We start from the raw sequence: 12,953 nt of genomic DNA, 5'->3' as shown, positions 1-12,953 counted from the left end.
TTTTTTAGTAGAGAGGGGCTTTCACTATGTTGGCCAGGCTGGTCTTGAACTCCTGACCTCATAATCTGCCCACCTTAGCCTCCCAAAGTGCTGGAATTATAGGCGTGAGCCACCGCACCCAGCCTAAATGTCCATTTTCACATACAAACCTCATGCTGCCTTTTGTGACTTCCAGGTCCCCTCTCCAAACGTACCATGTCTTTATTTAACTTGGTTTCATAAATATAGTAGTTTGGAGATGAGGGACTTGGGGAGAAATTAGTGGGATTCCCCCTTGGCGGGATTCCCCATTGATGGGTGATATAGATGGTATTACAAGGAAAGGGTTTTAGTAAGTTTGGGAAGCCCTGAGCTAGAGTCCACAGACAGGCTACTGGTGGTGCATGTAGGACTTCTCAGGGCCTTAGAGGGGCTCAGTGGTCTGTGGGACTCCCCTAAAAATGTTGGCAGGGGCATCTTTCTGGACTAGTGTATTATAAACCCAGGTTTGGAAATGTTCCTGTGGGGTAACTTGGTTTCAGTAGAGCAAGAAAGCAATTGAGATGTTCATAAAGTACATATTTTTTAGCATACCAAACTAGTCTTCTCAGTAATTCAAAGAAAAACAGACTCCTCTACTGGATTCTGTTAGGAGGGCTGGTTTCTGTTTCTAAGCCTGTTTGTTTTCCCATCTGTAAACAAGGTCCAATACAAGCTGTCTTCGAGGTTTGTGTTCTACTTATGTGTCAGAAAGGAAGGTACTAGATGCTGTCCTTGCATTTCATAAGATTTTCAGTCTTATCTTCTCAAGAGCTGCCTCTGTATCCTCTGCCCCATTCCATGGATCCAAGAAAAAAGAAAAAATCTTGCATTATGATAGAGCTAAGTTGTTTTCTTAGTCACCCATTAGATGACACCTCAAGATAACTCTCTTGAGTGTAAAATGGCTAAAGGTAAATATAAATAACTAGGCACTGTTCTAACATGCACTTCACATGGGCTGTTCCACCTGGTTCTCATGACAGCCCCAGAAATGGATACACTTGTCCTCCCCGTTTTGTAGCTGGGACATCTGAAGCTTAGTAAGCTGAACTCATTTGCTCAGAGACTTGCATTTACCAGCTGGCTGTCTCTGCTCACCACCCACTGTAGCAGCTGCTTTGCCCTCAGACACTCATGCCAGTGTCACTCACATCTTTGCATTATTAAATCCAAGGCATGTCTCTTCAACGCAGTCTCTGCAGAGGTGTTGCTGTGGAGGACTCCAGCTCAAGCCTCTCCTCTGAAGGTCGCCTGTCCCTGGTTCTGTTTGCTTCTCTGGCCTTTCTGCTCCATCTCATTCCTGAGCTCATCTCCTTTTCTAATTCTCAAGCATTGTTCCCCACCCCCCACTCCTGTCCTTCCCAGTGGTCTCTCTGAGAGGACATCACACCCATGGCTTTAACTGCCACCGAATAGTCCTCTTTTGTCTTGAATATCCAGAGTGAACTCGGTTTACCAAAGACAGGAAACCAGGAATCCTTCTTGTTCTTCTTATTCCCCAGGTCCAGTTAGAGATCAGGCCACGACTCTCTCCATCTCTTGCGATTCTGTGCCTTTTCCTTTCGCTCTGCCCCAACTTAGCTCAGACCATCGTAAATTCTAACTTAGATTATTCAGGGGTCTTATGTGTTGCTTGATTCTCCTCATTTCTTTGTAAGTATGCTGAAGCATTATGCTAAGCACAGGTTCCATATTTTGTTCAACACTACTGTCTTAGTCTGTTTTCTGTTACTTATAACAGAATGCCTGAAACTGGCTAATTGTTATAAAGAAAAGAAATGCACTTCTTTCAGTTCTGGACCCTAAGAAGTCCGAGGTCTGAGGACCACTTCTGATGAGGACCTTCTTCCTGTTTGGGACTCTGTGAAGTCCCCAGGCAGTGCAGGGCATCACATGGTAGGTGGGTGGGTGGAGGGGCGATGAGCATACTAGTTCAGTCTCTCTTCCTCCTCTTCTTCCTCCTCAAGCCATTCTCTTGATAACCCATTAATCGATAGGTGGATTAATCCATTTATGAGGGCAGAAACCTCATGACCCAATCACCTCTTAAAGGCCCTCCCTCTCAATATTGTCACATTGGGGATTAAATTTCAACATGAGTTTTGAAGGAGACAAATAACTCAAACTGTAGCAACTACTTATGGGCCCTGCTTCACAGAGCCAATCACTTGGTGTGGAAGATGGACACTGAATGATAAAATAGTAACCACTGTAGGTGTCTGCTATTGTTATTTTCCTGAGGCTGTTTTAAGGGGTCTTTTCATATGAACTTGCATAATTTTCACAATAGCCCTATGATGTAGGTATTTTTTAATTCTACCCACTTTTCAGAGGAGGAAACTGTGGTGCAGGGGTTAAGCAACTTCCTCAAGGCTCTATAGCTTCTGAGTGAAGAACTGAGATTCAGAACCAGGCTGTTGGGCTCCCAAGACTGTGTTCTTTCTCATTCTACACTGTCTCTGTGCACGTGCTGGGCTTCCTTTGCACTTGTAATTACAAGGTCAGTGTCTGTTGTGCAGAGGAAAGTAAAGAAGCTTTGGGTGTGTGTAGTAACCAAGAATCACGAAAGCATATAGGAGGGGGCTAAGAGAGATGAGAATTTAAGGAAATCTGTTCTGAGATGGGAGATTTTTCATTTGGAACTTGAGGCTGAAAATAAATAATCTGCACAGTGTGTGTGGGAGAAGTGCTGTTCCAGGCAGATGGACCAGCATGTGCAAAGTCTCTGAGGCGAGAGCAGGAAAGTAAGAAGACCAGCGTGGCTGCAGGGTGGAGAAGGTGGGGGCCAGGCAGGAGAGAGCCGGACTGGGATCTGAGACACTATCGTGAAGTCTGAGAGAAACGAAGGTTAGTTTCATCTCCCTCCTGTACATTCCCCGTGCTGCTGTGTGCGCCAAACCAAAAATCTGATTACCACTCCCCTCCTTGCTTCCATTTCAAGAAGCAATTTTCTCTATGTACAGAAAAGGCTTGTAGAATTGGCTCTATGTCCTGGGAAAGTGCACAGTGAGGTTGAGAGGCAGAAGTGGGGATTCTGAGTGGTGGTGTTTTAATTTGTTTGTTCTCTTATTAATGGTGAACTTGATGTCTCTGCTTTTATGTGAAAGAATTCAGAGTATGTCAGGAATTTTGCCTTTTTTTTTTTTTTAAATGGAGCCCAAATGGCTCACTTTTTGTTGAATTCTATTCTACAGTAAATGTTTATATATAAATTTGAGTGCATTTATTAGCAGTTCCCATGTTTTAAAATGTAGAGCTTTATATCAGGGAATGTTTTGCCTTATATATATACATCTGAATGAATGGAGTGTGATTTGTCTCTTATATTTACCATTTTGTTCTAACAGTAGGCAAAACGTTTATCATTTGAACTTCTTTTCACACTTCCATTTTGTTTGGCAATTATTTTCCGGTAAGATGTGTTTAACATTTGAATTCTGTTTTTATTCCTCAGCTCAGAAAAATGCTCAGTATGTCCTGGCGTTTGATGCATTTGTCATTGTGATTTGCTTGGCATCTCTTATTCTGTGTACAAGATCCATTTTTCTTGCTCTAAGGTTACAGAAGGTAAGAGTGTATTCACCTTCTCTTCCTGCCCTCTTGGCCCGAGCCCTCAGTTTGCCCAAGCAGCGGACCACCGATGCTGTGCCACCTGCCTCTTTTGGAGCCTTTTGACTAAATTAGTTTCCTCTGAGTAGTTGCCCCTATGAGGCATTCGTCAGCCTGAGGTGTAGGAAGCAAGTAAAGGCTCTGGGTGTGTCAGGTGGGATCAGATAATTATCCTGCTTAAAACTGAGCTGATAAGTACAGACGCACAGTGGTGAACTCTCAGGCTTTTGAATGTTTCCAGAATAACGAGATCCTCTTCAATTTAGGAGTGATCTGAAGAACAGAGTAATACCATGTGTGGGTTTCATCTTTTGTCTTCAAATCAGAGTTCATTTTGACAGAGAGACATGGTAAATGGATTATAATGAAGCATAAAATACTGTATTCTGTGTTTAAAATAGTTTTAAAATTCTCCTCTGAGTTTCATTTTGCCTTTTTACCCTCAGGGCTTTTAAGAATGTATACTTCTGCTCCCTAAATATCTTATTCTGGCTTGTTTCGTGTGTGCAAATGCACACTGGGGTCAGGGGAAATTGGAATTCCACAGAGTACCATTTGTGGAGCAGGGACATAGTCTGCATTTGACTTTGCGTAATCCTGACCTTTGTCAATGTCCTTTGTAAATATCCACCTCTCTTAAATGTTCCCCGATTGCCTTGATGTTCTGAATGCAAAGTTAAGGTCCTGTCCCTGCCAAGGTGAGGGGGCTTATATTCAGAGCATGCGCTGTGGAGCCGGCCTGCCTGGACTTGGATCCTGGCTTAGCCTCTTGGTGCCTCAGTTCCCTCCTCTGGATGATAGACCTGCCAGAACCTGGTTCATTGGGTTGTCATTGGAATGAACGTGTTGATAATATGAAGAGCATTTGGAACGTACTGTGTTCTAGTTATGACAGGAGGCTGCTGGAGTTACAGCATATGTAGTTCATGTTTGAGGGAACTTCACAGACAATTGAATGGTGACTCAGTTTACGGGGGAAAGTATGTGCTGTAACTTCCACCTTTGAGATTGATCTGGTGAGTTGGAAATGCAATACCATGTCCTTTTACAGGTGAGAGCACTGTTTTGCACTTGCCTTCTCCTTCCGGAGGGCAGTGTGGTTTGTAAGAAATGCTTCTTTAAATGTTTGCTGTAGAGATTTCTAAATTTCTTCCTGGAGAAGTATAAGCGGCGTGTGTGTGACGCCGACCAGTGGGAGTTCATCAACGGCTGGTACGTCCTGGTGATTATCAGCGACCTGATGACAATCGTTGGCTCCATATTAAAAATGGAAATCAAAGCAAAGGTGAGGGAAGCCCATTTAAAGTCTTATTTTCTTCATCTTCTCCCAGATGGCCACAGGCATCTTAAGACGTACGATCCTTTGGAGACCACTTGATTCTCGTGTCTTCCCTTTACTCACAGCAGCACAAGTGAAACCTCTCCTGGCTTGGTTCCTCGTGAAGGGAAAGTAGGAAGCCGTGGAACAAAACTTGGCGACAGCTCCAGAATAGTGACTAAACCTGAGAACACTGGTTATTTGGGCCTCATTTTTCTTTTTAAGTTGCAAAAGGAGCAGCTTACCCATAAACCAGTCCCTTCTCTGAACCTGCATGCCAAGAGCCTGTGGGGAGGATTTGTGACCATTGGGTGCTCCGACGGATGCAGTGAGGGCAGGAATGTCAGCGTGCTACAGCCTGGCCCTTTGTACAACTTGGTCTATTTGATCTCCTAACTAAGCCTTGGCGACTCCTTCACCGCACTGTTTTTCTGTCCACTCTCTGCTGTTTGCCACAGGTCCCACCAGCCTTAACTCCTAACCCCAAGACACCCACTCCGCCCAGCCCGGCTCCCTCTGGCTTTCTTCAGGCTTCTTCCTCTTTGGCCAACTGTGACTGCAGCCTCCTCACCTGCTTTCCCATCTTCCATTTCATATCCCTGAGATCTGTTTACACAGGGACTTTTCTGAAAGTGTCTATCTGGCTGTTATTCTTTCTACCTCTTAGGGCCTGCTTCGGGATGAAGCGGCCTCCCTCACATGGCCCCTGGGGTCATCACCATCCAGCTCTGCCTCCCGCTCTAGCCTCTGCTCTAACCCTGTCCCTCTAGGAGGTCTTGTCAGCATTGTGCCTTTGTTCAGCCTTTGTCCACTGACCTGTGACGCCTCCTCCCAGCCTGTCCTGCAGCCCATCTTTGCTCTGGGGTGGAGTCTGTGGTGGTCTCTCTGTGATGAGCTAGGCATTGTGTCTTTCACTGCATCTAGCATATTATAGAAGAATCAGGTTTGTGTTTTGTCTTTTCAGCTAGCCCTAGACTTTCCTGAGAGCAGGGGCTGTGTTAGCAAATCATGTTGGAATTTTCTTTCAAAAGCAGCTGAGTTTTATTGTTTGATACTTAACAAACACCATTAATTTATGTCCTCAAATGCCTAGGTCAGTGATAAATGCAATTTCTATTTCAGGATATTATTTGGAAAAAAAATTTAGTTCAACTAATTGAAATACTAAAAGAAAATGAAAAGCACATTTGGAATTATATTCTCTGTTTTTCTTCTTTTCTTTAAAGAACTCTTACTATCACCTATAGGTAGGCGGATAGTTCTCTTTTTTATAAGTTGGTTTGAAGTAAGATTAATAAGCTAAGTGGAATCAAATATTTTACTCATTTGTCTCGTTTTCTTGTTTATTTATTTATTTTTTCATTCCTTAGAATCTCACAAACTATGATCTGTGCAGCATTTTGCTTGGAACCTCTACGCTCTTTGTGTGGGTTGGAGTCATCAGATACCTGGGTTATTTCCAGGCATATAATGTAAGGATGTGGCACTGGGCAGTGCCACTGCACTTGAGATTCATTTATTCTTTGGGGTCTAATAGCTACTTTTCCATTTCATCTGTCCTGTTAATTCTTTTTTTTTCAGGTGCTGATTTTAACAATGCAGGCCTCACTGCCAAAAGTTCTTCGGTTTTGTGCTTGTGCTGGTATGATTTATCTGGGTTACACATTCTGTGGCTGGATTGTCTTAGGACCATACCATGACAAGGTATGTAACACAAATTCTTCCTTCTGCACATGGGCACATGGGACTCTTGATCATGGGTTTCTAGCACTTACTGGCTTCTTAATCTTCTCTGTCACGTACCCTTGACATCAGTAAGCACATATCTTTTTATCAGTTTTTCTTTTATTCCTTTTCAGTATATAGAAGTGACTATCGGATATTGAACCAAGAAGTGTAAAAGACTAGAAAGCATGGATTATAATTGTCTAGGGCTGGCTTAAGGGGTCACATAGCTACCCAGTGATCATCAAATGGGAAATGTTTGGAGATGAGATCACTATATTAAAAATGAAAATTAAGTGAGGAAAATTCCTATTAAAAATTTCCAATTTAATGTATTATGTTTTTCATCCAAGTTAATTGAGAAGAATGAGGATGGGCAGAGACTGCCTAGAGCAACCATTGTAGGTTTATGATTGAAATGGTGACATGTCTTGTCTCTGCAGATGGTTTTGGTTACAGCATCATCTTTGTGCCTTATTAAAGATCAGTATCTGAATTCTAAACTATTACCAAACTTCAGTTAGCATTATAATCTCAGGGACATCAAAATTATGCTAAGATGTTCTTGTTATAAAATGATACATTTGATTGGTAGATACATCAGGAAATGAAACTAGATAAGCCTTGTTTTTAACCCAAAAAAGTAGAAGGAGTTATTTCATCTTCTGGCTTTTTCTCCATGGGCCTGTGGCAGTTGGAACGATAGAAACAACAAAAATAGCAGCAGCTAACACTTCCTGCTGTGTGTTAGACACTCTGCTGGGCTTTTCTGTTTTCTTTCTTACTTACTCCCCACCACAGCCTAGGTACTGCTTTCCTCACTTAGATGCTCTGCAAGGAGAAAAGAGGTTAAAAATGGCAAGTATTGCTTCCAAGTTTGTATACCAGTACAGCCTTAAGTTTTGACCTTGTTAGTACCATTAGCCAAAGAACATATGATCAAATCTGGTTTACAAACTGTTAACAAAACTTAACTTAAACCTTAAGGTTTAAGATTAATGTATAGCTTACTCTTCTATCAGAAGGTTTAAGATTAATGTATAGCTTACCGTTTGTTATTGTATGTATAGCTTACTCTTTGTTATTAATGTATAGCTTACCCTTTGTTATATATATATAACTTACTCTTTGTTATTAATGTATAGCTTACCCTTTCTTATTATTCTGATAGCTGTCCTATCAGATTAATGCCAGGTAACCTGGCACAGTCAGACTTTCTCCTTTTCAAGTGTCACATTTAATATGTCTAGGGAGAATTACTGTTTTTCCTATTTGAGATATTATATAATTAACAAAGTGACAACCTCTGGGTTAGTAGTAAATCTTGGTAATACTATTGCTCTTCAAATTCCATGTCACTGTTTTAAAGGTGACTCATGAGAAAAAATTATTCTTTGCTATGATGTCTCTGATTTGGAGAACTTACTGTCAGAGCCTGGAAAAATGTATTTTTCTTCCTTACTTGCCTCATGCTCTGAAAGCTTTTCCACCTCTTTGTCACTAGAGGGCAGTGTTGCACTGTGTGGAATAAATACTGTGCCTGAGGATTTGGCTTTAATTCACTGACCCCAAGGTCTCTGGACAAGTGGTCACATCTCCTTTGTACCCCACCCCCATCTCCCCTCTCTTGTCATTATTCTGGAAGGTGCTCAGATAAGGTTGCTTGAATTTTACTAGATGGCTGCCATTCTCAAATGCCGTCTGTTAGGCATGGTGCCCAGGATACTTCATCTCCCTTGCTGCGTTAACCCTTCCCTCCCCTTCTCTGTGAGGAAATCTGATGATTCTTTCACAGAAAATAGGTACCTTAATATATTAAATAATATTCCTGAGATTACCCAGCTAGAAAATGGCAGAGTTGGGATTCAAACCCAGGTCAGCCTGACTCCAGTACCTGTGCTTTGACCCATACTCTATAAGGCTTTTCTTGGTATTATCTAAAACAGATCATCTAAAACAGGGGAGCATTTAGTCTGACAAGAAACAGGCTTGTACTTGGAGATCAACCGTGATTGGACAGCCATGTAGTCAGTCTCATTCTCTCAATGAGGTCAAGGTCACCTCGTGGAAAATGAGGTTACTTGTTTTGTGAGCCTGACTACATTTCCATATGTTCAATTTTGTCCTTTCAAAGGATCCAGGTGAAATTGGGATCTTCTGAAGCAGCACTGTCCAAGAAAAATGCAATTTGGGCTATAACTGAGAGCCTTGCCTATACTGTAAAATTTTCTAGTATCCACATTAAGAAATAAAAAACCGATGAAATTAATTTCAATGATATATTTTAAGCCTAATATACCTAAAATATTATTCCAGCATGTATTCATTATAAAATATTGAAATATTTTACATTCCTTCATACCAGTCTTTTTGATCTGGTAGATGTTTTATCCTCATGGCACATCTTAATTTGGACTAGCTACCTATTGGATGCTGGCTAGCCACACATGGCTGGTGACTACCATTATGGACATTGCAGCTCTAGACTTATGTCTGTCGCTTAATATCAGCTTTCCCTTTACCCCCTCCCCCATGGAGGAGTGGAGGGATAGGGGATATCTGTAGGATTGCCCGTAGGTCTATTTACGGCATCTCTCACCAGGCTGATATATTGGGGAAATGCACAATTGAGTTAATTCACCGAATGTACAAGTCAGGGGAGAGAAAGAAAATGTTAGTCTGGTTTTGGAATTTTGTGTTTTTCTTCTCCATATTGCTGCCTCTTTGAATCTGAAGTTAGAATATTTTATTGCCCCTTGCATCCTTACCCCCAAATTAATCCAAGCTGTCAGCATGTTCAGGCTCTGCCAGTGTCTGAATCAGAGGACTTTCAGGATTACCAGAAGCCTTGAAAAGCTGAGCGTTCCAAGCAGGCATTTTTGTAGGATTTTTAGAATCACAGCAATCTTGATTATGAAAGCTAATTCTTTCTTTAAAACAAAACAGCTAAAAAGAGACATCAGGAAGACTGTAATTTTATACTACTGTTTGACTGACAGCTGGAGTCTCATAACACTTCAGCTTCCTGTCTTCCTGTTAGGCATCTGATTTCAGGGGCTCAACAGTAAGGGAGTCAAGATACAAAAAGTATCCTGCTGATGTGTGTTCCCAGCACTAATGGACTTTGGCACAATGCCCTTTCAAAATGTCTGGACACCAAGGGCAAGAGACAGACTGTTAATGTTCTTCCAAACCAAATCTTGAATTATTAAACATTACTCTAATGTGGCTTTTACATTTCCAGAGGACTTTTTTGGTCTATGAGGAATAAATCATAGCCTTGCTTTGTCCCCATTTTACAAATGAGAAGACCAAGGCTTGAAAAATTGTTGAACTTTGCTGATGTCATGGGTCAAAGTTCAGCAGACTCTGCATTACATTTTCCTCCTTCCAAGGCCTCTGGTTTTAGCCAAGTACCTCTCATTCAAAAGAACCATTAGCCAGCTAAAACATTTTGCCTAAAGTTTGCATGAGATTTTTGGCATCAGCTCTTAAAGCAAATATTTATGTCATTCTCTGACCTAAACCATTGCAGGTTATGTTTTCATTGAAATGAAACGTTTTTGGCCCAACTGCAGAATTACCATTTGTGAAATGAATGGTTGGGTTCTTGCTGTGGTCCCAGAGAACCTATGGGGACTGTTTATGGAAATAGCCATTTAATATGTATTAAATGTCTGCTGTGCACCCAACATTGCTAGGTTCTTGTAGACCAAGTTCTTGGAGGGCAGGAACTATGGCTTGTTTCTCTTTATATTCCCAGTCTCCAGCTTAGTACACAGACCATGGCAGGTACCCAACAAGTCTGTTGAACAAACAAAAAGCGATGAAAGAGAGAGAGAGAGAGAAAGAGAGAAAGAGAGAGAGAGAGAAAGAGAGAGAGAGAGAGTGTGTGTGTGTGTGTGTGTGTGTGTGTGTGTGTGTGTGTAATACCTGCTTTCCAGGGGCTGTGGTCTCTCAGAAACCAAAGGAATGCCTTACAAATGAGGTCCTTCTAGACTGGAAGCACATTAGGACCTCAAGTATTTTTAAGCTCAATTCTACTATGGCATTTGGCCACGGAAACGGACTCTGGTTCACAGCCACTTCTTGTACAAAATAGCAGGGTGTTACCAAACACCTAAAATTGACTGGGTCTCCGTTTTAACTCTTTGCTGTGTTAAAATAATTCTCATGTTTACAAGAGGAGGAGGAGGTAAAATGGTTATGAATAATGTTAACGTTGAGACAGATACTGTGTCTAGCCTGATAAGTAACTAAACAGAAAATTAAGAAATGAATATGATGTGTACTGACCAACTAGCTATTTGCAGTTGAAACCTGAAGCACAGACAGTTGTGCTTGGAGCTCTTGCAACTAGGGAAAGGAGTTGACTGGATTCCAAAAGAAACTGAGAAATATGAATTATTAATGGTGCTGTCAGAGTTGTAATTGACATCCATAGAAACCAACTTCAGTGTCAATGTTTTAAGCTTTAACTTCAATGTTTCAAGGCTAGTGTAGGGTATGGAAAATATTTACTCTGGCAACCCCCGTTTTACTGTTAAACAATCTAATATTGTTAAGTGATTTGTTCAACTGGATATTTCCTCTAGGTCTTTATGGAGAAGGACTTGAGTTCTTCATAGTTTTTGCTGATGCAGCAAAGCCATGAGTGGGATCCTTGTTTGGGGTGCATTTGTGGACCCTCTCCCTTGGCCACCAATTCGGCTTGCCTGGTCCAACCATGTGGCTTGGCTGGTAGTGTAAGGCATGATATTTGTATCTAGTTGCAGGACAGGGAAGTGTGCGTAAAAATAATTAGAAGACCATCCATAGTTCATTGTGTGATTCTTACCGATACGGAGTGCAGAGAAAGGACTAGAGATGCCAGGGCACTCTGTCTTGAAGTACACTCTGAATTAATTCTTGAACATTGGCTTAACTGGACACAGAGAAAAGAAGGTTACAGCAGGTGAGGAGAATAAATTCCATGAGGGAAAAATGTAGGGATGGGCCTGGTGTTGGAGCAGAAAGCACAGCGTGTTAATATTGACAAGGAGGAGGCCGGACACGGTGGCTCATGCCTGTAATCCCAGCACTTTGGGAGGCTGAGGCAGGCAGATCACAATGTCGGGAGTTCGAGACCAACCTGGCCAACATGGTGAAACCCTGTCTTTACTAAAAATACAAAAATTAGCTGGATGTGGTGGGCGCCTACAGTCCCAGCTACTCAGAAGGCTGAGGCAGGAGAATCACTTGAACCTTGGAGGCAGAGGTTGCAGTGAGCCAAGACCATACCATTGCACTCCAGCCTGGGCGACAGAGTGAGACTCAGTCTCATAAAAAAAGAAAAATTGACAAGGAGGAGATGTGATGAGGCTGCATGAAGGAGGAACTTACCACAACCTTCTTAGTTTGGACTTTTATTTTGCATCCAGACTTTGTATAATCTCACAAGGGAGAAATAACCTGAAAGCCATCTTCTTCAAGTACAGGTTTTCCTGCAGCTTCGACTGGGGAGAGTGAAGAGATTAGAGTAAAAGAGACTTCCTTGGGAGTTTCTGTAATAATTCAGAAATTCATGCTGACATCACAGTAGAGTAGAAAGGGTGGATTGGAGAAACATGTGATAGGAACGGACAGGCCTTAGAAAACTGAAAGGAAGAAGAGTAATCAGTTCAACACAGAGTTCTAAGGACTTAATTATTTCGGACTGGTTCTTCGGTGGGAGATTGGAATCACTGACAGAAAGAGGGTAATTTAGAAAAAAAGCTCATTTTTCTGGTTAGGGTGGTGGAAAGTTTTGTTGGCATTTCCAAGGAATGGTCTGTCATATAACAAATGTCAGCTGGGCGCCATGGCTCATGCCTGTAATCCAAGCATTTTGGGAGGCTGAGGCAGGCGGATCACCTGAGGTCAAGAGTTTGAGACCAGCCTGGCCAACATGGTGAAACCCTATCTCTACTAAAAATACAAAAATTTGCCGGGCTTGGTGGCACACACCTGTAGTCCCATCTATTTGGGAGGCTGAGGTATGAGAATCACTTGAACACCAGAGGCAGAGGTTGAAGTGACCTGGGATTGCACTGCACTCCAGCCTGGGCAGCAGAGTGAGACTCCATCTCAAAAAAATAAAATAAAACAAAAAACCCCACAAATGCTCTCTAGTATAGAAAACATAAGAAGATGCTTATGCTAATTAGCAGAAAAACTGGGATCTAAATTGTTAGATGATATGACCACAAATATATAAAAAAATACATCGGGGAAAACAGGGAATTGTCGAGATTAACTTTGA

At 41.9% G+C, this 12,953-nt stretch overlaps 1 protein-coding gene across 3 annotated transcripts in view; it reads left to right on the top strand.

The window, feature by feature from the left end:
* Positions 1-12,953, top strand: part of MCOLN2 (mucolipin TRP cation channel 2) — a 70,147-nt gene that overhangs the window by 49,503 nt on the left and 7,691 nt on the right. For 2 of the 3 annotated variants that reach the window (XM_017499835.2, XM_017499834.2), the window contains exons 8-11: positions 3,476-3,588; positions 4,766-4,915; positions 6,319-6,420; positions 6,530-6,652. In XM_017499835.2, coding sequence (XP_017355324.1) covers positions 3,476-3,588; positions 4,766-4,915; positions 6,319-6,420; positions 6,530-6,652 — 488 coding nt within the window. The remainder of the gene's footprint in view (positions 1-3,475; positions 3,589-4,765; positions 4,916-6,318; positions 6,421-6,529; positions 6,653-12,953) is intronic. The other variant, XM_037728284.1, reaches the window with a different exon arrangement.

The sequence above is a fragment of the Cebus imitator genome, unplaced genomic scaffold (genome assembly GCF_001604975.1).
Source record: "Cebus imitator isolate Cc_AM_T3 unplaced genomic scaffold, Cebus_imitator-1.0 Scaffold261, whole genome shotgun sequence".
In the NCBI taxonomy this organism is placed as follows: Eukaryota; Metazoa; Chordata; class Mammalia; order Primates; family Cebidae; genus Cebus; species Cebus imitator.
Note: the sequence above shows the minus strand (reverse complement) of the source record. Positions and strands in the feature narration are given on the sequence as shown.